The sequence below is a fragment of the Protopterus annectens genome, chromosome 6.part0, assembly GCF_019279795.1.
Source record: "Protopterus annectens isolate FY-2018-M chromosome 6.part0, PAN1.0, whole genome shotgun sequence".
Classification (NCBI taxonomy): Eukaryota; Metazoa; Chordata; order Ceratodontiformes; family Protopteridae; genus Protopterus; species Protopterus annectens.
Genome location: NC_056737.1, coordinates 841,992,290 through 842,017,282, shown reverse-complemented (window position 1 = coordinate 842,017,282; position 24,993 = coordinate 841,992,290). Strand labels below are relative to the sequence as shown.

The following is a 24,993-nucleotide window of genomic DNA, read 5'->3' as shown; positions in this document are numbered from 1 at the left end:
CAAATAGCAGCACCATTAGGCGGAAAGTTAGCCTTATTTTCGAAAAATTGGCACTATATCACAAAAGACAAGTGGATTTTGCAAACCATAGACCAAGGCTACCGGTTCCACTTCCACACCTTACCAGTAAAAAGAGGAATGCCAAACCTGCCTCCAAATCAAAAAATAGAAGCTCTACAGCAGATAACGGAATTAACAAAGATGAGAGCTGTGGAAAGAGTACCAATAACAGAACAGGGCAAAGGATTCTACTCCAGACTCTTCCTAGTACCAAGAAAAGAGAAAAGTTGGAGACCTATTCTCGACTTGTCCATCTTAAACATACATCATTGTCCCAAAATTCAAAATGCTGACCCTACAGCAACTTCTTCCCATGCTGGGCAAGGAGTGTTGGCTGGTAACTCTAGATCTCAAGGAGGCATACCTGCACGTCCCCATTCGACCAAATTGCAGAAGATGCCTCAGATTTCTTGCAGGATCAGAGCATTATCAATTCTCAGCATTGCCCTTTGGCTTATCTACTGCGCCCAGAGTGTTCACAAAATGCCTGGCATCAGTAATCGCTCACTGCAGAGTACAGGGAATCCAAATTTATCCATACCTGGACGATTGCCTGTTACAAGCGGACAACAAAAGCAAGTTGACAACAGATTTACAAAGGGTCATTTACTTGCTACAAGCCCTGGGATATACAGTCAATTTACAAAAGTCAAGGCTGATACCATCCCAAACAAGAACATTCTTGGGCGCGGAATTGGACACAGTAAAACAAATGGCATTCCTAACTGCAGAAAAACAAAAAGAACTCACTCTTTACTTCTTGGCATTAACAAAGCAGAACAAACAGCAAGAAAAGTTCTGCAGGCCTTGGGCTTCATGGCATCATGCATAATCTTGGTCCCACATGCCAGACTGCATATGAGAAAGCTACAGTGGTACCTAAAGAATTTATGGTCTCAACACAGGCACAGCTTAGAAGCAGAAATACCACTAATCCCATGCCTAAAACAGGAGTTCCTATGGTGGGCTCAAGCATGCCAGTCAAACCCAGGCTTACCCTTCCACAACTTTCGAGCAAGCCAAACCATCACAACAGATGCCTCAGACCTAGGATGGGGGGCGCACATGCTGGACAAATGCGTACAAGGATTGTGGACTCAGGACCAGCTGCACCTGCACATAAATCAAAAAGAAATGCTGGCAGTAAAACTAGCAATCCAAAAATTCAGACCATTCCTCAAAGAAGGCCATTTGATGATAAGGACAGACAACACCAGAGTCATGTGGTACATCAACAAACAGGGAGGCACTCATTCATACCCCCTATGCAGAATGACTTTGGACCTTTGGAATCTGGCTCTCAGCTACAACATCCAGTTAGTCAATATTTGTACCGGGAAAAGAGAACACCCTAGCAGACATGTTAAGCAGAACCACCTCGGATGCTCACGAATGGATGCTACACCCGGACATCTTCAAGGCCATCACAAAGAAATGGGGAATGCCACAAATAAATCTATTCGCTTCCCCACTCAATCACCAGCTCAAAAAATTCTGCACAAGGACATTCCACCCACTTGCATGGAAGGTGGATTCTCTCTTTCAGCTGGAAGGGCCTGACAGCATATGCATTTCCACCTCTTCCCTTGATACACAAGGTACTACTGAAAATCAGAGGAACGTCCAAGGATAATCCTGATAGCTCCGAACTGGCCAAGACAACACTGGTACCCGTTGCTGAGGAGCATGTCTCGGGAGAAAATGTGGTCAATACCCCTGATGCCTTTGATAACTCAGAACAACTACAACATCATGCATCCAAACCTAAAAACCTTGCAATTGACTGCCTGGAACATCACATAGCAGCAACTAACCCAGATCTTTCCCAAAGGGTTAAAGACATTATCCTTGAAGCCCGCAGACCTTCAACAAGAAGGAACTATGCAGGAAAATGGAAAAGGTATGTCATTTGGAGTACTGAAAGAGGAAAAGATGTGTCGAACATAGATATTGCTAACATTCTGGAGTACTTGGCAGAGCTTCTACATACAGGCCTGTCCTATTCCTCCATCAAGATACATGCATCTGCTATTTCAGCAGAATACAGCTTTGATCCACCTGTTTTTCACATCCTCTACTCAGGCAGTTCCTCAGAGGGATCAAGAATGTAACACCTCCTAGGAAACCACCATTACCAGCATGGGACTTGAACTTTGTGCTAGAAAAGTTGACACTCCCTCCGTTTGAACCAGCAGCAACAGCAGATCTACAACACCTGTCATGGAAAACTGCTTTCCTACTGGCAATTACCTCAGCAAGGAGGGTTTCGGAACTACAGGCCTTAATGGCAGTGCAACCCTTCCTAATCTTCCATCAAGATAGGGTGTCCATGAGAACTAATCCTACATTTATGCCTAAGGTGGTATCCAGAGGGTCTTTAAACCAGGCAATCCACCTACCTACCTTCTTTCCTAATCCACAAAACAGAGGGGAAAGAATGCTGCATACCTTGGATGTACATAGACAGTTACGCTACTACCTGGACAGAACCAAAAGTAACAGAAAAACTGACCAGCTTTTTGTAGCCTATGCAACAGGAAGGGAAGGAAAAGCAATTTCCAAACAGACAATCTCCAAATGGATAGGAAATTGCATAAGATTCTGTTACTCCTACCATGGAAAACCAATTCCACAGAACATAAGGCCTCATTCTACAAGGGCTACAGCCACTACCACAGCTTTCTTATGAGGAGTGGCAACCAAGGACATTATTGAGGCGCTACTTGGACCTCCGTGCATACATTTGCCAAGCATTATAATTTACCTCTATATTCTAGATCCCGAGCAGGGTTTGCCACTGCTGTACTGCAAGGGATCTTAACCACACCATAATTTTTCTTCCTCCTCCCCTAGTTGGCTATGGTATTCTACCCATTTGTTATGACTGCAGATGCATCCATGAAGGACATAGTACAGTTTTGTACCTACCATAAATGTAGATGTCCGAACTGGATAGCATCTGCAGTCAGGATTACCCTCCCTCCTTCCCCTCTGTGGTACTCCTAGGGTATTTACCCTCCTAATAGCTAGCTGGGGGGGGGGGGGGGAGTCTCTTATGGTGTATTTGTTTGTATATATGTACATACATGCTTATTTTTTGTTTGCCTTCTACCTTTTTGGAAACATTGGCATTTAGCCTTCCAAGAGGGCAACTGGCATCTGGGGCAAGAAACACTTGAGGAAAATGGCGTCGGCTGATGCCTTTATACCCGAAGACCAGCAGAGATGACGTCGGGTGAAGTGCGACATCAGCCGAAGCCGGACCCAGACTTTGGAATCCGGCCGACCGAAGGGCTGCCTGACAGGACAACCCATTTGTTATGACTGCAGATGCTATCCAGTTCGGACATCTACATTTATGGTAGGTACAAAACTGTACTTTATAATGCTGTGGAAGCCTCATCTAAGTCTGCTGCATCTGGATCAGTCTTGAAGCGATATTCTTGGGCGAGACTACCCCTACCCATGGATGTGCAAACAAAATTGTTGGATGCACCCCTGGATAGTAAAGCTCTGTTTGGGCAAGCCTCAGCACAACTCCTCAAATCCCTTCAAGAAAAAGGGTAAGGAACGTCAAAATCTTAAACACCTACTGGTGTCTCCTATACCAAGATGCCACAGGAATTATCCACAAAAACCTTTTTGTCAGAAGGCGGTTCTCACACTGCTCCACAGTCTAAAGGATGCAGACAAACCAGGAAATTCTACTCCGATTTCCAACCAGATGTCCTTCAAGGATGTATCTGCAGTCCTTACAAATGGGTTGTCCTGTCGTCAGGCAGCCCTTCGGTCGGCCGGATTCCAAAGTCTGGGTCTGGCTTCGGCTGGTGTCACACTTCACCCGACGTCATTGCGGCAGTTATTCGGGTATAAAGGCATCAGCCGACGCCATTTTCCTCAGTCTTTCTTGCCGCGTGGCGCCCGAAGCAGAAGCTGTTCGCAAGTGCCGGTCGGTCAGATCCAGAGAGTACTACTACCGAATACTACTTCGAAGACTTCTATAAAGCTAAGTACCCCGTTGGGGACTCTTTCTTGCCTCAGCCGATGTCCGAGAAAGTTAACTGTTTATCTTGTGGGAAACAAATACCTCATAAAGATTTCCACTCCTATTGCATACATTGTTTAGGCCCAGACCACGACGTAGCAGCTTGTCTAGCCTGTGCTTCTTTTAACCGACGGACGCTTAGACGCCGCTCGGACTTTGCTGAATAGATTTTCGGCTCCGATTTTGCCTACATTATGCCGTCGGATCCTCCGACTACGCAAATAACCAAAAACGCAAAGAAAAGGACCGACACTCGCTGTCCGCGGTTTCGGCTGAAACCGCGGTTAAGCAATCCACGAGTGTCTCTGTTTCGGCCGAAACCGAGCAAGCGGTTCTTCAGCCGATAACTTGCCTTCTACCGAGGCCTCTTCTATACTGGTAGAAATGGCTTCTGCGATTTCACAGGATTTATCAGACACCATTCCACTAGATATTTCTACCCCTGCACGTGGAGCTGCTAGGCCTCCTCCAGCTATGTCTATTAAGGCCTTTGCCAGGGCTAAAGCAGCCAAAACTTCCAAACCTGTGCCTGCCAAGCCCCCCTCTCACAGGCCCAGCACCAGCTCCCAAAGGATGCAGACAAACCAGGAAATTCTACTCCGATTTCCAACCAGTTCTTCCACTATGCCCTTTTTAGGCCAGTCTGACCATTCCAGACTGCCTCCTCTGTGACTGCCCCCCTTTGCACCAGAATGCCCCACTTTCCCTCAGTCTCACCCTCTCCCTTCCCTCCTGGCAGATAATCCCATTGAGCAATGGGTACTTTCCATTCAGTCAGGCTATTTCATGACTTGGTGGATGCTACCACCCTTTCGTGGTATCCCTCAATCACCTGCAAGCCAAACCCACCTTTTTCCTCCTGTCATTCAACAACTTCTAGAGCAAGGTACCATAGAACAGGTACTATACCATCGAAGAAACTAAGGCTTTTACTCCAGAATGCTTCTGGTACCAAGGAAGGATGGTCCATAGAGGCCAATCCTAGACTTATCCTTTCTAAACCTCTTTCTCAAAATTCCCAATTTCAAAATATTACCTTACCCCTGTTAACACTCATTCCAGCTCAGGCTTTCCTGTTAGCCGTGGATTTGAAGGATGCCTACCTACACATCCCTATTCTCCCAGTTTACAGGAAATGCCCAGATTTGCAACAGGCTCTTGCCATTTGCAATTCTGTGCCTTGCCCTTCAGACTCTCTACTGCTCCCAGAGTGTTCACAAAGTGCCTGGTCCCAGTCATTGCTCACTGTAGGACTCTGGGTATTCAGATATACCCATACCTGGACGACCTCATTCTTCAAGACCGCCCAGTCCTCCTAGTACATCTACAACAGGTAATCTCCACCCTGTCTCAGGTAGGGTTCACCATAAACCACGAAGTCTCGCCTGATTCCTCCCTCAGGACCTGGTTTTCCTGGGATGCAGGATCAGAACAGACAAAATGAAAGCCTTCATTCCAGATCAAAGAATCCTAGACCGTTGTTTATACTTCCAGAAACTCCTCCCCCACACTTCCTTGCCAGCTCGAAATTAAGAATTCTGGGCCACATAGCATCACTTATACCCATGTTGCCTCTGGCAAAACTCCACATGCAAAAAATCCATTGGGTCCTGAAAAACTTGGGGAGCTAGCACTCCCAGCCCCTGTACACCCCCCCCTTACTTCAGTGTTTGAAAAAGGAACTCCAGTGGTGGATATCAGCTCTCCACCACAACCAAGGGACCCACCTTCAGGTCCATGCACCCTCCAACAGATCTCCACAGATGCTTCCAACTTGGGGTGGGGGGCAGTGCTACTTACAAACCAAAAACAACTCTGTGCAAGGCAAATGGTCCAACCCAAGGCAAAAGGGCCATAGCATCAAATGAGGGCTTTACACTTGACCCTACTTACCTTTAAATCGGCCCTTCAGCCAGGATCACTGAAAGTAATCAAAATATGATGGTCCTGTGGTACATAAACAAGCAGGGTGGAACAAAATCCTACCATCTGTGTAGTCTAGCAATCCAGATCTGGAACCTAGCAGTATCTCTCCACATTCTTCTGGTAGCTGTTTATATACCTTCAACAGAGAATGCTAGTGCAGACTTACTGAGACTTACTGAGCAGAACTTCAGCTCCCAGTCATGAATGGATGCTTCACAGGGAAGTATTTCTGAGCAAAATCCACAGGTGGGGTATTCCGCAAGCAGATCTTTTTGCATCCGCCCAGAACAGACAGATGCCCAAATTCTGCACAAGGAATCCGCATCCACAAGTGTGGAAAGTGGACGCCGCCTTCTCTTGAGAGGGAATGTACCTCTGTTCCCCCTTCACCTTAATTCAATAAGTCCTCGAAAAGAGGGACAACCCAAAAAAATCCTATTGGTGATCCCCTTTTGGCCAACACAGCATTGGTTTCCCCTCCTACACCTACTAGTCAAGGGCAATCCCAACAGGTTACCCCACCAAATAGACCTGCTGACACAGGACAGGGGATCCCTACTACACACAGGTGAGCAATCTGAAATTAACCTTATGGGTTGATCCCCTACAGAGACGTACTCTGTGGACGTACTCAGTGTTCTGCAGGAGGCCAGAAAACCTAGTACCAGGAGAAATGATGTATCCAAATGAAACTGGTGTCATTGGAAAAACCAGGACCCTCTGAGTACCTCTACCTGTGATCCTTTCCTATTTGTGAGCTACTTCACTCAGGATTGACCTACTCCAAATTTATCTGCCATCTCTACTCTCAACCACAAAATTCATCAGAGAGGACTTCTCTATTCATAGGTTCATACTAGGCTATCTGCCCTAGGGCATTTATAAGCCTAGCCAGAATGTTTGGCTTTCGACACCCATTTTAAATTAATTTTGCTATGCCCTTTTTTTGAGGTTAGTATACTGTGCCTCTGTCCAACAGTGACACAGAAGTCATACCCGGGGTAAACCTACGATCTCCCATCCACTCAAGATTCCTCTTGAAGAGAGTCAATGAGGGACTCTGCCTAACCTGGACTGGGATTTTATTCCAGAGTGAAGGGAGCCTCTGGGTTATGAATCTGTCCCTCCAGCATGTCCTATTTATTTCAGTGCTGAGGTTAAAGTCTCTCGAGCGTGTACCTCGATAGGATTTGGATTTTCTGAGGTGCAGCATGTCCATTAATTCCGGGTTGGACATGGCTTTATACGTCTGGCACAGATCGCCTCTGAACAGGTGGTATGCCACTGAGTAGAGCTGGAGTTTCTTTAACCGGGCAGCATATGGCATCTGTTTGAGCCCTTTGATCCTCTTGGTGAGGTACTTTTGGGGTCTTTCCAGTTGCTGCAGGTGTCTGGTAAGGTACATCCCAAAAGGGGCATTGTACTCAATTATGGGCCTGATGAGGGATGAGTAAAGAGGCACGATGACCTCCCCTGATCTAGATGTGAATCCCTTCATGATTAGGTGGGCTATATAAAATGTTTTTCTAACCACTTTGGCCATGTGGTTGTCAAATGAGCGATTGCTATCAACTTGGGTCCCCAGGTCCCTAATTACTTCTGTACTTACCACCTATGTGTTAATATGTGGGCACTTTGTTTTTGCCAAAGGGGATGACTGTACACTTTTTGGCGTTTAGCTTGAGGCCATGGCTCTGGCACCAGTTCTGTTTCTATGAGGCCCTTTTGGAGGATGCTTGTGTCGGCTGGAGAGTCTATTATGGCGCCCAGTTTGCAGTCATCTGCGGACTTGGTCAGCCACAGTCCTTCCGTGTTGGCCTGTACCTCCGAGAAATATATACTGAACAAGAGAGGTCCCAGGACTGAGCCTTGTGGGACGCCACTTGTAACTGGTTTGGAGTCTGACATGGCTCCAGCAATTCTAACCATGTGGGTTCTGTCTTTGAGCCAGTTTGCAACCCATCTAGTGACATAGGGGTTTATATTTAAGCTGGTGAGCTTATCTATGCCAGAGTGGGGTATTGTATCGAAGGCTTTTGCGAGGTCCAGGTAGGCTGTGTGGACTACCTTCCCCTCGCCAATGGCCTTGGTGACTGTTTCAAAGAAATCAACCAGGTTTAAGAGGCAGGATCTGCCCTTAAAGCCGAACTGGGTAGGATCCAGTGGCTGTAGGTCCCCAATATCTTTATGAGGTCCATGATTATCCTTTCCATAGCTTTGCAGACCAAGCTAGTCAGGCTTATGGGGCGATAGTTTCCAGGATCCGTTGTGGCACCACCCTTGTGGAGAGGGACCACAGTTGCTGTACGCCACTCTTTGGGTACATATCCTGTAGTAAGGCTGAGATTGAACAGTAGTTTTATGTTTGGGTTTAGCTCTTCTTGGAGTTCATGTAGGACGCAGCCCGGGACACCGTCTGGTCCCATTGATGCTGTGTTTTTTGCTTTGGAGAGGGCGGCTCTTACCTGAGCATCCGAGATGTCAGGGGGGCAGCAGTCTGCTGGAATAGATATTTGCCCTGAACCTGTCAGCTAGGATGTTGGCAATGTCTGTGGGTTCGGTGTATTTTTTGTCATTTTGGACTAATTCTGAGCATATCTGGGAATTACCACCCAGGTTCCTAACATAACTAAAGAAAGCCTTGTGATTATCCTTAGTGTCCTGTGCAATTTTTCTCTCGAAGCTGGCCTTAGACGATTTTATGAGTGCCCGTAGTTTTTTGCTAATACTGATCAGAGATGCCTTCCCTTTTTGGAATTTTGCTCTATCATTTAGTAGCTTCCTCCTATTGTATAGCTTGTTTATGGCTGGGGTCCACCAGACAGGACGTCTGCCTTTGGAGGATTGGGTCTTGGTTTTATTTGGGATCGCATGATCCATGCATTCCTGAAGGTGTTCATAGAATGCGTTTATAAAGGATTCTGCGATCTGGGCCGTATTTTCCACAGGCCCGGGGGCTTTGAAGGATTCCACCTCAGTTTTGAGGAGTGTGAAATTTGCTTTAGCGAAGTTTTTCACTGTGGTTTTCTGGGCAGGGGGTGGTGTTGGGATGTGAACATCCAGTGAGATTAGTTTATGGTCTGATCTTACCAGTGAGGGATACACTTCTGGTCTGGAGCATAGTCCCCATGTTGGTGATTATCAGGTCCAGTATGTTTTCCTCTTGTGGGAGTGGTAACAAGTTGTTCCATAGCATTTGAGTTTATAAATTCTAGGAACCTTTGGGCTAGGGTGTTGGAGCTAGAGTAATGCTCCCAGTCTGTTTGGGTAGTTGAAGTCGCCCAATATAATGGTGTTTGGAGAGACCTTCATATTTTCCAGTGTTCTCATGAAGGCCGAGTGGGGTTCCTGGGTTAGGGAGGGTGGTCTGTAGCAGGCTACAAACTGGAAGGCAGTTTTACCCACTGTTAGTTGCACATGGATAGTCTCTGATGCTTTGTGCTGTGCCACCAACCTGGAGGTGTGGGTATCTTTGAATATTGATACTCCCCCTCCTTTTGTGGGTCGGTCCAAGTTTTGGGGCCGAAAAGCATGGTATGAGGTATAACCTGGTAGTGCTGGGGTGCTCTCGGGAGCCTAGAACCAGGTTTCTGTTACTGCACAGATATCGATTTTCTCCATGCTAAGGAGAGTTTAGAGTGCGTGCATCTTGAGGTTTAGACTTCTGGCGTTGAGTAGCATTACTCTGTTTCTTATCCCTTGTGATACCTATGGAGGTGGGTTTGCCTTTTGAGCCTTGCCTAAAAAAGGCACTGGGGGTAGCAAGAGCCTTTGCCAATATCCGAAAGCCCAGGGGTGACAGGTGCAGGCCGTCCCTAGCGAAGCATTGTGGCTTGTCGAGCATGTCATCCCAGGCTGACAGGCATTGGATCCCCTTTGAATGACACCAATAATTAAGCCAATTGTTGAAATTGATCATCTTGTCTTCATATTGTGGCATCATTTTTGGTGAGGGTAAGATGCTACTCAAGGTCAGGGTCATACCGGCCTGGGCCACATGCTCAGAGAGCTCCTCTGTCTCTTTTCATGTAGTCCAGGGAGGTGCGTCTCTGGTCATTCACACCAGCATGGACAATGACTGAGTCATATTTGTACTTGCCTTGGTGTGACCTGAGTGCTTATGTGGCGGATCCTAGCGCCCGACAGGCAGCTCACCGTGACCACCTTGTTCGGCCTGGTGAGCGGGACGTCAGTGTGCCTGATAGTCACCTATTACAAGTGTATCAGGTGTGTTTAGCCTTAAGGGCTGCGACTGTTCAGCACACTGGCTTTGTGAGCTGTGTTGCACGTGTTTTGTTTTGGGGTAGCGGTTGCTTGGGTGTCTGCTTTGGAGGTCTCTGCTGCTTAGGCAGATTTTTATTTAGAGCCTCCGAGTGTTTTTGTGTGTTTGTTTGGTCTGCTGTCGTGGTAGGTCTATGTGAGACTGGAATTGTACTGAGTGTGGTTTCCTTCTCCTCCTGACTGGTTACGCCAGTACTGAGTTGAGAGCTTAGCCTCCATTTTGGCTATATGGATGCATCTCTCTCATGTGTTGGAATTTATTGGGAGGAGGAGAGGGTTTTCTGTGTACATGAGGCAGTTGTAACATTGCCTCAAGATTCCCAGATTCACCAGCTGGACCGGAGAGAAGATTGACAACTGACCTTTGGACATGCTAGAATAGTATTGGGAATTCCTTTATAATTGGGAAAAAAAGGGCCAATGGGGAACAAGGTACTCGAGAGGATTTTGTGAGTGTGTAGTGCTTTTAATTTTTTAGTGCTGACTTATATAATTGCTTTAGTGAGCAAGTGCCTTTAGTGAGCAAGTGCCAGGTAACTTAAATGCAATGTGTTACAGGTAACTTAAATGCAAAAACGACAAACAGTAACTTTTAAGTGAAACAAGGAAATTAGTACAGTAAGCAATGCAGATATCACTAGGGATCCACAGAAGTGCTGAAAAGCCGCGGTTTAGGTGGTATTAGCGTTTCACGGAAATAACAAGCAAACAACACGCATACCAACAGAGCTAGATTCAGCAGGCCTGGATCTAGTCTGTGCTACAGCAAACAAGGTGTACCAATTTCAGTAAGAAACAGAAATATGCAGGCACTATAAGCCTTTAACCAGAAATTCCCAGCTCAGAAGGGCAGAGTCCAGCCTCTCCTCCCACAAGAGTGCAGACCACGAACCTTCTTAATGTAAAATAACTGGCCTGAAGCCCAGGTGCTTAAACCAGAACTAATACACTTTTAGAATTACTGACACTGAGCCCTCAATCAGCAGTTCCCAACTTAGAAGGATGTAAGCCACCTGCCCTGCCACCACAGTGCAGGCCACAAACCTTCCTAATGTAAAACTGGTCTGAAGCCCAAGTGCTTAATCCGAAAGACTTAGAATGATAGCTACACTTTAATCAAGTTACTACCAAGCAGTAATAAATACAATTGAATACTTTGAAGAATGCCTGGATTAGTGCTCAAGTTATACAAACAAAGCTAGATTCAGCAGGCCTGGATCTAGTCTACGCTACAGCAAACAAGGTGTACCAATTTCAGTAAGAAGCAGTTCAAATATGCAGGCACTATAAGCCTTTAACCAGAAATTCCCAGCTCAGAAGGGCAGAGTCCAGCCTCTCCTCCCACAAGAGTGCAGACCACAAACCCTTTTAATGTAAAATAACTGACCTGAAGCCCAAGTGCTTAAACCAGAATTAGAATAACTGACACTGAGCCCTCAATCAGCAGTTCCCAAGTTAGAAGGATGTAAGCTGCCTGTCCTGCCACTACAGTGCAAACCACAAACCTTCTTAATGTAAAACTGGTCTGAAGCCCAAGTGCTTAAACTAAAAGGCTTGGAATGAGTTGCACCAAGAAGTAATAAATATAACTGAGTACTTTTAAGATGACACAAAAGCGAAATAAATTAGGAAGAAACACAAATACAGTGAAAGCAGATAATTTTTTTTTTTCAGAAAAGTAGCAAAAACAGTAGTAAAAACAATTCACATGCAGTGCAAGCTGGCACACGAGTATGTAGCAATATTAGTCCACACACAGTTTGAAAAAAATTTAATTAAATTAAAAAGGACTAAAAGCAAGTGCAGAAAGGGTTTATTAGATAGAATGCGGTAGAGATGGGACTGGGGGAGTGTCCTAGATCAAATCTACAGTGGGGCGGGCACTGCAAAAGCCACCAAATTTAAACTACAACCAAGAACGGGGAGACAGTTTCAACAGAGCTAGATCTGAGGAATCGGTCCAAATTATAAAACCACAATAAAATGCAGAAAATATACTTAAATCAGCTTATGTCCAGTTGATGTATGCAGACAAATCTCAGTAGCAAGCAACTCTATTTAAAATGATTGTCCACAGACAACTGGGGTATTACTTAGACGAAACCAAACCTTGTCAGGTCTGATCAACTTTTCATTTCCTTCTACCCGAGAGCTCTAGGGAAGGCAGTCTCCAAGCAAACCATTTCTTCATGGATTTCCAAATACATTACCTTATGCTGCTCTCAACATGGAAAATCCATGCACGGTCAAGTCAACTCACTCCACCAAGGGCAGCTGCTTTCTCGGCTGCCTTTTTCAAAGGAATTTACTACGCTTCCATCCTGGAAGCTGCCACTTGGACTTCTGTCCACACCTTTACCAAACATTACAAACCGGACCTAGTCTCTAGAGCTAAGGCAGGATTTGCCAGGTGTATCCTCCAAGAACTAATTGACCAGGGAACCCAGAACCATACCTAAAAGGTCTGGTACTCTCCCTACTGTTGTGAATTACTGCAACATGTGAATAGGACATAGAATAGTTGTGTAATGACTTGCCATAACCTTAGATGTCCTTCTCTTCCATGTTGCAGTATTCAGTCCCCTCTACCTTTACCATCTTGCATACCATACTGACTTGTGGGGACATAACCGTTCTATCCCCCCAGTTTCTCCACTAAACACAAACTTTCTGCTACCCTGACTCTAGCCTACATGTAATTCTAAGGGCTCTTTTGGGACCTTACTACCCACAGGAGTACTACTGTGTGGCAGTTCATTCTGAGGAGGGTGCGTGCAGGCGTCCCCTTTATACCCTGTCTTTATGGCCCTGACAAGGGACATCACATGTACCCTCCAGAAGCAAGACTCTGGTATACTGGCCGGAAGGCGGCGCTGCTGGCAGCAACTCCCAACTGTTACGAATACTGCAACATGGAAGAGGACAATCTAAGGTTATGGTAAGTCCTTACACAACTATTCTTTACTGCTGCTTTTGTAAAACTACATCCTTCTCTATTACTTGCCCTATAGAGGTAAAATTGACATTCTGGATCTTGATCCCAAAGTTGCTGTTAATTGCCACACTGTCTTTACGATTGTATCAAGAATTTCAGTAAAATGTTTATTTATCCCCCATTCCACCTTGGCTCAGATTCAGTATGAGAGTAGATAACCCATCAGTCAACAGCTTCATCAGCTGCTTCAGTTCACTCCAGAGCTCAAGCTCATCCTTTCTCCCACAATGCATGTCTTATCAGCACCTCCGATCTCATTTGCTACCTTTTGGCTGCAAACATTTATCTCCAGTGCTACTTGTGGTTTGAGAAGCCTACTTTTCACACAAATTTTACTAACCTTAAAACAGCTTTTCTGTTTACCAGTATTTCTTATACCTGTTAACTAAACTGGCATAAATGTTTTCAGTTTGTCCAACTCCTACTTAGGCTACCTGTAAGTTTTGCAAATCTTCCTGTCGAATTTCCAAAGTCTCTGTACAAGGTTTTTACTTTAACAAGTTATTCACCTCACCTTTCACTCTATCTTAATCTAAAACATTAAATTCTTACCCTGTCGCACTCATTTACTTAATTTCACCTTTTAATTTTTTCTCTTGGATACCAGACTTCTCATTTCATCTGTGTCACTAGCAGGCAGTGATGTAAATATGCTAAATATGTTGCTACCTTTCATGCTAGTGTAATATGCAGCCAGTATTAGTTTGCTTCCTTTCTGCTTACTGCACTTTACTCTACCTACTAATAAAGTCATCTTTCATATTTTTACTCTTCCACGTGAGCAATTGACTTGCATCAAAATTGTATGATTTTTATTTGTAAATATTTTTGTCAAATTTTTGTACTTGTGTAACAATTGTAACTGCATTTAACTGCCTTTAATTTCACTAATCATGGATTAATTTGAAGTCTTGGAACGCCACTTAGTTTTCTGCCCAGACATTCCCACTAAATTAAATACATGCTAGTAAATTTAGCTGCTTAACAAAAAAAAAAGCCAGTTTTCTCATCCCTCACTCCCTAGGTTAGACAACAGCAGTCTGTCTTACAGCTGTCATTGCTGTATTACTTAGCGGGTAGTTTTATAGTCATGTTTCCATTTTTCTATTTGTAGTATTTGATATCCTCATTTGTTGCTGTTCTGCTTAATATTTTATAGACCTTAACTAGGTTTTGGGCTTTAAAAATTGTGCCCAATGCAGGAATAAGATGTTCGTGTTTCACTGTTGCAGTCGGTACATTTGGGTAATCCTGCTGGCAGGTTGCCCTCAGTCGGCCTGAATTTCAAAGTCCTGAGTCCTGCATTGGCTGCTGTCGCCCCTTCCCTGACGTCAGGTCATCAGGGGTATAAAATGTGGCAGACACCATTTTCTTTAGTCTTTTTTGCCGCTCTGTGCCCGAAGCAGAAGCAGTTCGCAAGTGCCGGTCAGCCGACTCCTGAGATTTTCATGTTAGTTTCAGATCTGAAGTCTTCAATAAAGCTAAGAACCCCATTGGGGAAACTTTTTTTTTTTTCTTGCTCCAGACCGATGTCAGAAAAAGTAAATTGTATTTCTTGTGGAAAGCAAATACCTCATAAGGACTTTCATTCTTACTGTATTCCTTGCCTAGGCCCTGATCGCAACGTTTCTGGTTGTCGGTTTTGTGCTAGATTTAACCAACGCACTATTAAGCGTCTGTACAATTTTGCATTTCACTATTTTGGCAGAAGATTTAACCATACAATGTTGTCTGATAGCCATCCGACTACCGGAATTCACAAAGCAAGGAAAAGGACAGGCATCAGAGGTCCAAAACAGACTAGGCTTCTAAGCCAGTCGCTGGTACTCAGTGAGGCGCCTTCACAGCCCCTGACGACCGCTGCAGGCAGTTACTAACACCCACATGGAGTCGACCAGGCCGCTGGAAGCTCAAGGCATTGGACCTTTGGAAACTGTTCCCTCAGATGGGTCCGGAGCCGCTGAGCAGGCATCTGCTTCTTAGGGTGTTTTCAGACCTACTCAATTATGTTAAAACTACTTCAGCTTCAAAGGCAAAGACTAAAGCACCTTTAAAGACAAAGAAACAAGTACAACAGTCTCATGGACAGGCCTCCATGCCTAAAAAACAGATGCTCGAGATGGCTGAAGACCTAATTACTCTGATCAGGGGTTCCCCATCCCCCTCCTGATAAGAGGCCTAGGCAAGAGACAGAATATGAATCTTCAGATCAGGTTTCCATTTCATCGGATTCCTCTTCTGATCTGGAATACTCTTCCTCCCTATGAGCATTCCGATGCTGAAGAATCCGTCCCTTCAGCCTCTCCTCCTGAGGATTATTCTTTTGGGGAAACTTTACATACCATGAGGGAGCATTTCCACTGGGAGAGCCAAGATTATTCAGAATCTAAGAAAAGGCTCCAGAGGCTTCCTTTTACTACAACACAGGCCCCTAGCTATACCACCTGCGTTAGACATTGTAGATGTATTTTGAGTCCAGTCTGACCCCTGACTCCTTACCTCCAGCTCTGGTTAAGCCGGATAGGTACTACAGGGTTCCTGACTCTCATAAATTCCTTTTAAAAAATCCTGCTGCTAACCCAGAAACTATCTCTCGGGGTCCCAAAGGGGTCAAGGCTTCCACTGCAAAAAACCCTACTCCCTCTGACAGGGATTCTAGGGCACTGGACAGATGGGGAAAAAAGATTTCCACTTCTGCTACCCTGGCTGTAAGAGCTTTAAATTGTCAGTTTCATATGCTTAAATATCCGCAATATATTATGTCACTGCTTAAACGGAAAATGTTTAATTCTGAATGTGCAGAAAAAGAAATGCAGGAATTGCATGCAGCTGAACAAGTTGGAAAGCATACTTTGCAATGTGGTTTTGATTCTCTGGAGGCCTCCTGCAGGGCCCGCAGTTACGGGTTCTGTCATTAGGAGGCATGCTTGGTTAAAGGAACAAAATCTACCTGATCATGTTAAAGCAAAATTATTGGATGCTCCATTACAGCATGATATTTGTTTGGTGTTAAAGCAGAAGAGGTGTTAAAGAAAATGGAGGACAAAGCTAAATCTATGCAAACAGTCAAGGATTTCTTACAGGTACAACCACCAAGATTTAGCAGACACTGGCCTACAAAGAATTGGTCCTTTCCAATGTCAGGCCACAAAGGGGCAGATACAGACTCCCTAGAGGCAGATCCCAGCCCCAGGGTTCGTTCAGGTTTAAACAATGAGGTGCTTCTACTTCCAAAACTGGAGAAGACGAATCACAGCCATGCAGGAAACAATCCCAATGACTTCCCCCTGCCTGCACCAAGCACTTATCTTCTGGCAGCACCTTTAGGGGGCAAACTAGCACTTTTTTCCCAAAATTGGCACATAACCCAGGACAAATGGGTTTTAAACAGTGTCACAAGGCTGCAAGTTTCACTTCCATACCCTGTCAAGGGCAAACGGTTGGCCAGACCTGCCAAAACAGTGGGCAGAGGCAAAAAACAAGTCTCATCCTCATGGACATGAATGCCATTCAACAAGTACCAGAGCAAGAGCAGGGACAAGGATTTTATTAAAGACTGTTCTTGGTACCCAGAAAGGACAAAGCCTGGAGACCAGTACTGGACCTATCTAAACACCTGGATATTCCAAAATTTAAAATGTTGACTCTACAGCAGCTTCGACCCATGTTGGGCAAGAAGGCTTGGCTAGTGACTTTAAATCTGAGGCATACCTGCATGTCCCAATCAGACAAACGTGCAGAAGATGCCACAGATTCAAAGCTGGCTAAGTGCTCTACCAATTCTCTGCATTGCCCTTTAGCTTACCTACTGCGCCCAGGGTCTTCACAAAGTGCCTGGCACCAGAAATTGCATTCTGCAGGCAGAGAGGAATACAGATGTATCCTTACTTGGATGACTGCCTCATTCAAGCAGAGAACAAGGACATTCTACTACAGCATCTGGCATTTTGTAAAGAGATTGCTACCATGTCTAGGGTACACGGTCAACTAACCGAAATCAAAACTCTAGTACCCTCTCGATCATATTCCTGGGTGCAAGCTTAAATACAACTGCCCAGATGGCTTATCTCACGCCACACAAAGGCAACTGACTACCTATTTCAAAATGTTGGCAACAAAGGCCCAGTTATCTGCAAGAAAAATTCTGCAGGCTTTGGGCTTCATGGCATTCTGCATTCTAATTCCATATGCAAGACTGCATATGAGGAAACTTCAATGGTACCTAAAAAGTGTTTGGACTCAACATTGCAACAGCCTGGAAACAATAGTTACACTCATTCCCTGCCTGCAACAGGAATTTCGATGGGCGAAGGCCTGTCACCAGAACAAGGGACAGCCATTCACTTTACCCCCACCCACACAGACATTAACAACGGATGCATCGGATTATGCATGGGGTGCCCACTTGGCATGAAAATGTATTCAAGCACGTGGTCCGCAAACCAAATGCATCTACATATCAATCCAAAAAGAGATGCTAGCTGTTCAAAATGCCCTGACAGCCTTCAAGGACTTGCTTCATCCAGGACAACTACTGATGGACTGACAACACCACGGTCATGTGGTATATAAACAGAGAGGCACTCGCTCTTACCCCCTTTGCAGACTAGCCATGACTTTGTGGGACACAGCATTGGCTTACCAAGTACATCTGCAGGCACAATTCCTGCCAGGAAAGATAAATACTCTGGCAGACTAAGCAGAAACCTCATGGATCCCCATGAGTGAAAATTGGATCCACAAGTCTTCAGCATGGTAACAAGGAAATGGGGGTGCCTGGACATAGATCTATTTGCCTCGCCTCACAACTGCCAATTAGAGATTCTGCACAAGGACATCACAGACAAGCATGGAAACTGGATGCCCTACATTTCAAAATTTTAACAGTATATGCCTTTCCTCCCCAAGGTACTCCTAAAGGTCAGACAGGAGAGGCCAAAAATAACTGATTGCCCCAGACTGGCCATGCCAGTACTGGTATCCAGTCCTAAGGAATTTGTCTCTAACTCAAGACCTTAAATCTGGCAGCATGGCTGATAAGTCATACAAAACACACCTCTCAATAAGGCGGTGATGGATGTCATTTTGGAGGCCAGGAGGCCTAGTACTAGAAAATCCTATGCTGGAAAATGGAAGAGATGTTAATAGTGTTTCACTGTTGTAGTCATCACTGTAGGGTTCTTCCTGCCGGCAGGCAGCCCTCAGTCGGCCAGAATCCCAAAGTCTGAGTCCAGCGTCGGCCGTGTACTCACCCTCCCTGACGTCAGTGCGCCAGGGGTACAAAGCTCCCAGCCGACGCCATGTTCCCCAGTCTTTCTTGCCACGTGGTGGAAGCAGTTTGCTAGTGCCGGTCGGCTGACTCCTGTTTTTGGTGCTTCATACCAAAGACATTCTTTTCAAAGCTAAGTACCCCATTGGGGAAACTTTTTTTTTCTTGTTCCAGACCGATGTCAGAAAAAGTTAATTGTATTTCATGTGGGAAGCAAATACCTCATAAGGATTTTCACTCTTACTGTATTCCTTGTCTAGGCCCTGACCACAACGTAGCTAGTTGTCTGTTGTGCTAGATTTAATCAACTTACTATTAAACGGAGATACGATTTTGCCTTTCATTACTTTGGGAGGCGATTTAATTATAACATGTCGTTGGACACTCTTCCGACTACCGGAGTTCATAAGGCGTAAGGATAAGGATAGGCCTCCGAGGTCCAAATCAGACAGTTTACAAATCAAAGCCAGCTGCTGGTTCGGCTGTTGTCAGTGAGGCGCTTTCGCATCCCCTGTCTGCCATTACAGAACCGCTTGCCGAAAGACTCCCACGAGGAGCCAACTAGGCCTTCGAATACTCCAGGTGCAGGACCTTCAAGATGATGCTGCCTCGGATGGGTCCGGAGCTGTTGTGCAGGTACCGGCTTCAGAGGGGGTTTTCAGGCCTACACAGCTTCAGGCAAAGACTCCCAAAACAGACTCAAGCCCAGGCCTCCTCTGATCTGGGACCTAAAACTCAAAATCAAATGCTTAAAATGGCAGAAGACTTGATGACTATGATTAGGGGTTCTCATCACCCTCCAAACAAAAGGCCAAGACAAGAATTGGATTATGAATCCTCTGATCAGGCATCTATCTCTTCAGTGTCTTCCTGTGAACAGGATTATACTTTTCCTCCTTATGAGGATTCTGATGCTGAGGAATCCATTCCTTCAGCTTCTCCTCCTGAGGATTATTCTTTTGGCGAAACTTTACATGACATGAGGGGACATTTTCACTGGGAAGGACAGGAGTACTCTAAATCTAAGAGAAGGCTTAGGGATTTCCTTCTTCCCCAACACAGACCCCTGGCTATTCCTCCTATTTTGGATATTGTGGATGATGTCTTTTGAGTCTAATTTAACTCCTGATTCCTTTCCTCCGATCCCTGCTAAGCCTGATAAGAGTCCCTGACTCCCACCAGTTTCTCTATAAAAAAATCCTACTGCTGATCCAGAAACCATTTCTCAGGGTCCTAAGGGTGTTAAGGCCGCCACTGCTAAGAACCCTATTCCGTCAGATGAGGATTCTAGAGCTTTGGAGAGATGGGGCAAAAAAGTGTACACTTCTGCTACTTTATTAGGGCTTTGTCAATTTCATATGTTGAAATATCAGCAATACCTTGTTATGAAACAAAACTGGGTACCATTTCTGCATGTGCAGACAATAAGGAATTACATGATTTGATGCATGCTACTGAGCAGGTGGGGAAACTTACCTTACACTGGGGTTTTGATGCTTTGGAGGCCTCTTGCAGGGCGGCTGCCACTGGCACGGTCATTAGAAGGCATGCTTGGTTAAAGGAACAAAATTTGCCTGATCAAGTGAAAGCAAAGTTACTGGATGCTCCTGTTCAACATATTTTGTCTGGGTCTAAGGCTGAAGAGGTTATAAAGAAAATGGAGGACACGGCAAAATCCATGCAAACTGTTAAGGATTTCTTGCAAGTTCAGCCTGCTAGATTTAGCAGAAATTGGCCAGCTAAAAATTGGTTCTTTCCCAGCTTGGACAGGCCTCAGAGGGGTAGATATAGGTGCCCCAGAGGGAGGGCCCAAGCACAGACCTCTTATAGACCTAGACAGTGGAGTGCTTCCACCCCCAGGGGTGGAGAAGATAGGTCTCAACCTTATAGGAAACAGGCTTAATGACTCCCCCTGCATGGCTCCAGGAAACTCTCTCCTGGAAGCTCCTCTGGGAGGAAAATTTTCTCTTTCACCGAAATTGGACTTGCATAACCCAGGACAAGTGGGTTCTGGATGTAGTTTTAAGAGGTTACAAATTCCACTTTCACACCTTACCAAAACCAAACGGATGGCCAGACCTACCAAAAACTCAATGGGCAGAGGCATTAAAACAGGTGAGGTCCCTCATGGCTGTGAGGGCCATAGAACTGGTTCCAAATTCAGACTGGACAAGGCTTTTATTCAAGACTTTCTAGTTCCCAGAAAGCAAAATACTTGGGAGACCCATCCTGGATCTGTCAGTCTTAAATACTTTCCTGGAGATACCAAAGTTCAAGATGCTTACTCTGCAGCAGCTCCTGCCAATGTTGAGCAAAAATGCATGGATGGTGACATTGGATTTAAAGGAGGCTTGCCTCCACATTCCTATCAGACTGGAGTGCAGAAGATACCTCTGGTCCAATGCAGGCTCGAAACATTACCAATTCTCTGCGCTGCCCTTTGGCTTGTCTGCTGCACCCAGGGTCTTTACCCAAGTGCCTGGCACCAGTAGTAGCTTACTGCAGACTCAAGGGAATTCAAATTTACCCTTATCTGGACGACTGCCTTATTCAAGCAGACAGCAAGGACATTTTACTCCAGCACCTGGAATTTGTTCAGAATCTGCTCAAGTACCTGGGATTCACTGTGAACGTAAAGTCAAATTTGACACCCACTCAACAGATAACTTTCCTGGGTGCTCTTTTAAACACAACAACCCAGATGGCATTCCTGACATCAGAAAAACTACAGCTGGTTTCAACTTTCAAAAGCCTGGCGTTAATGTCTCAGCTAACTGCAAGGAAATTCCTGCAGACTTTGGGTTACATGGCTTCCTGCATACTACTTATACCACATGCAAGACTGCATATGAGGAAGATACAATGGTACCTAAAAAGCGTATGGTCCCAGCATTGTCACAGTCTAGAAACAGAGTTTGCTGTCTTGCCTTGCCTGTAAAAGGAATTCCATTGGTGGGCCATGGCATGTCTTCACAACAAAGGGAAAGCCTTCAGTCTACCTCCAGCCTACCAAGTGATAACCATGGACGCCTCGGATTATGCATGGGGAGCCCACTTGCAGGGGAAAGGCCTGCAAGGTTTTTGGACAGAGGATCAGAAGCATCTACATATCAATTTAAGAGATGTTAGCTGTGCAGAATGCCCTCTTGGCTTTCAGGGATCTTTTACAGCCAGGGCAGCTACTGATACGGACAGACAAAACCACAGTTATGTGGTACATAAACAAGCAAGGGGGTTCACACTCCTACCCCCTTTGCAGACTAGCCATGACTATGGAACACAGCACTAGCTTGCAAAGTGGACCTACAAGCTCAATTCCTGCCAGGGAAACGAAACACTCTGGCAGACAGCCTGAGCAGGAACCTGTCAGACCCACACGAGTGGATGCTAGACACCCAAATATTCAAGATGATTACAGAAGCCTGGGGCTGCCCGGACATAGATCTATTTGCATCTCCCCACAACTACCAGTTAGACATTGCACAAGGACATATCACAAGCTAGCATGGAAAGTGGATGCTCTCTCATTCAGTTGGAGGAACCTCTCTGGGTATGCCTTTCCACCACTACCTCTTCTACCAAGGGTGTTATTAAAAATTAAAACAAGACAAACCAAAGTTGAACTTTCTGGCCCCGAATTGGCCTCGACAATTTTGGTACTCAACACTGATAAATCTATCCCAGGAACCTCCTTGGATTCTACCTCAGATTCTAAATCTTTTGTCTCAACATCAGGGCCAGGTCCTGCACTCTCGTATCAAAACTAGCCTGGTAGGGTCTATGATTAATCCTACCCTTTCCAAACAGGTCATGGATGTTATCTTAGAAGCCAGAAGGCCTAGCACTAGGAAATCTTATGAAGGTAAATGGAAGAGATTTTGCACCTGGATGCATGCTCAGGAATCTGATCGTCACATTCCAAATATTCCATTGATTTTACATTACCCAACAGATATGTTGCATAAGGGTTTATCTTTTTCCTCCATAAAAATACATGCCTCTGCTATCTCCGCACATTATAATACAGATCCTCCAATTTTTTCACATCCACTTCTGAAACAGTATCTCAGAGGAGCAAAGAATTTAAGGCCCCCTAGGACACCACCCATTCCTGCCTGGGAGCTCAATTATGTCCTGGAAAAGCTTACTCTGCCTCCTTTTGAGCCTGCTGCCACATATGATATAAAGTAGAAGAGTCTCTGAGTTACCAGCGCTCATGGCTGTGGAACCTTACATCATTTTTCATCAAGACAGGGTTTCTTTGAGGACTAACCCTACTTTCATGCCTAAAGTGGTTTCTAAAGTGGCTTTAAACCAAACTATTCACCTGCCAACTTTTTCCCTAATCCACAAAATAGGGGGGAGAGGATCTTGCATTCTTTGGACGTGCACAGGCAACTTTGCTTTTACCTGGACAGAACCAAGGATATCAGGAAAACTTTTTGTTTCTTATGCAGCAAATTCCCAAGGCAAAGCTATTTCAAAACGGACAATTTCTAAATGGATTGCTCATGGAATCAGATTTTTACTCATCATGGAAAGCAAATTCCAGGAAAAATTAGGACTCTACCAGAGCTGCAGCTACTTCCACTGCCTTTCTCAGTGGAGTACCTACCAAAGATATTTTGGAAGCTGCAACTTGGAGTTCAGTGCATACTTTCTCTAAGCACTATAATCTCCCTCTTTATTCTAAGTCTAGGGCAGGCTTTGCTTCTGCAGTCTTGCAAGGCCTTCTAGCCACCCCTTCTACTCAATAACCGCCACCCTTTATCTCCACTTTGAGATTCAACCCTACAGTGATGACTGCAACAGTGAAACACTAACATAGTACAGTTGTGTACACTTACCATAAATGTAGATGTTAGAGTGTATTCACTGTTGCAGTCCAGGTTACCCACCCGCCATCCCCCATTTCTTTGCTGGAATTTATCTGTACTTCTCTATTCTATACAACCTATGTGGTGTATTTGCTTGTAGATGGCAAAATATATACTTTGGGTGCATGCATGTTTTATTGGCAAATTTTTAGCTTACCCTTTTGGGGGCACCTGACATCTGGGGCAAGAAAAACTGAAGAAAATGGCATCTGTATACCCCTGACGCACTGACTTCAGGGATGAGGTGACAGTAACCGACGCCAGACCTAGACTTTGGAATTCAGGCCGACTGAGGGTAGCTTGCCAGCAGGATAACCCAATTGTAATGACTGCAACATTGAATACACTCTAACGTCTACGTTTATGGTTAGTGTACACAACTGAACTACACCCTTCATTTCCCAGAAGGTGTAAAAGGAGGCACATACTGCTATGAATTTGTTAATTTGTGATGAACATGTACAATTGAAATGTTGCTATAGGTATGTTTTGGAGCTTTCCCCCAGGGCCTCTGCTGAAAATGGACATGTATCCAGTTGGACTATCCCGGTCAACAAATGTAAAATAAATTGCTCTTGGAATCTCGTGCCCTAGAGACTAACTGTATGAAAGATCCTTTTCATTATGTCCTTCCTCATCTGAGTCCTTGAGCTGCTTGTTGAATCCAACCCAGCAAAACTAGTTAGTTTCCATATTGCACTGTATTTTTGTAGCTATACTGTGGTCTGTTTTGCCCCTTTGCCATTAGGCTTTCAAACTTGACAGAAGCAAAGTGGTCCTTGTTTTGCTGTATAAATTTCTGCAATTTCTTTCACTTTTTAGACCTTCCCCCTTAAGTTACAGGTTAGAGGTTGAATTGTGTGGTTTCCTGGGAGAATTTTTTGTTTTGTAGTCGACTCATATGGAAGACTTGACACTTTGCCCCACATTGATTTATTGGGTGTACGAATTTTCCCCAGGGGTTGCTGTTGAAGACTTGAATATCCCACACTTTTACACGTGTACTTTCTCTGGACTCTGGCATATCTTTATGCAGCTTACTTTTGCATCCATCTTGCATGTTTAACTCTGGTCAGCAGCAATGTGTCATAAGCACGATTGCTTAACTGAACATACCATGATTGGTGTGACTACTGATATGTTTATCCATGCTACCCTTGAGCTTTTAGAGCTACAGCAAAAATGTGCAATAGAAATATGTTGAAAAGGAAAGGTTTGATATGCTTCTTTTGTAGAAATCATTTAAAGCAAGCTTGTTTATGCTGTATTGTCTTGCAGGTATCTAAAAAGTATATTTCAAAGGAGCTTGCCAAAGAGGCCCGTATTAAAGCAGAGCCTTTCATTAAGTGGCTTAAAGAAGCCGAGGAGGAGGATTCTGAGGAATCTGAAGGCAATGAAGATAATGTTGAGGTAAGTTTTACATTGCATAATGAGTTGGTTTCTTCCTGTTTTATAAAAGGGAAAAATTCAACCTACTTCAGGAGGTTTGTACTGCTTAATCTGAATCTTCTTTCCATTCATCACTGATGGGTTCGATTTT

General features: G+C 44.9%; 1 protein-coding gene across 1 annotated transcript in view; it reads left to right on the top strand.

Moving 5' to 3' along the window:
• Positions 1-24,993, top strand: part of EIF5 (eukaryotic translation initiation factor 5) — a 587,707-nt gene that overhangs the window by 493,901 nt on the left and 68,813 nt on the right. The window contains exon 10 of the mRNA XM_044074522.1: positions 24,732-24,863. Within this exon, the coding sequence (XP_043930457.1) occupies positions 24,732-24,863 (132 nt within the window). The remainder of the gene's footprint in view (positions 1-24,731; positions 24,864-24,993) is intronic.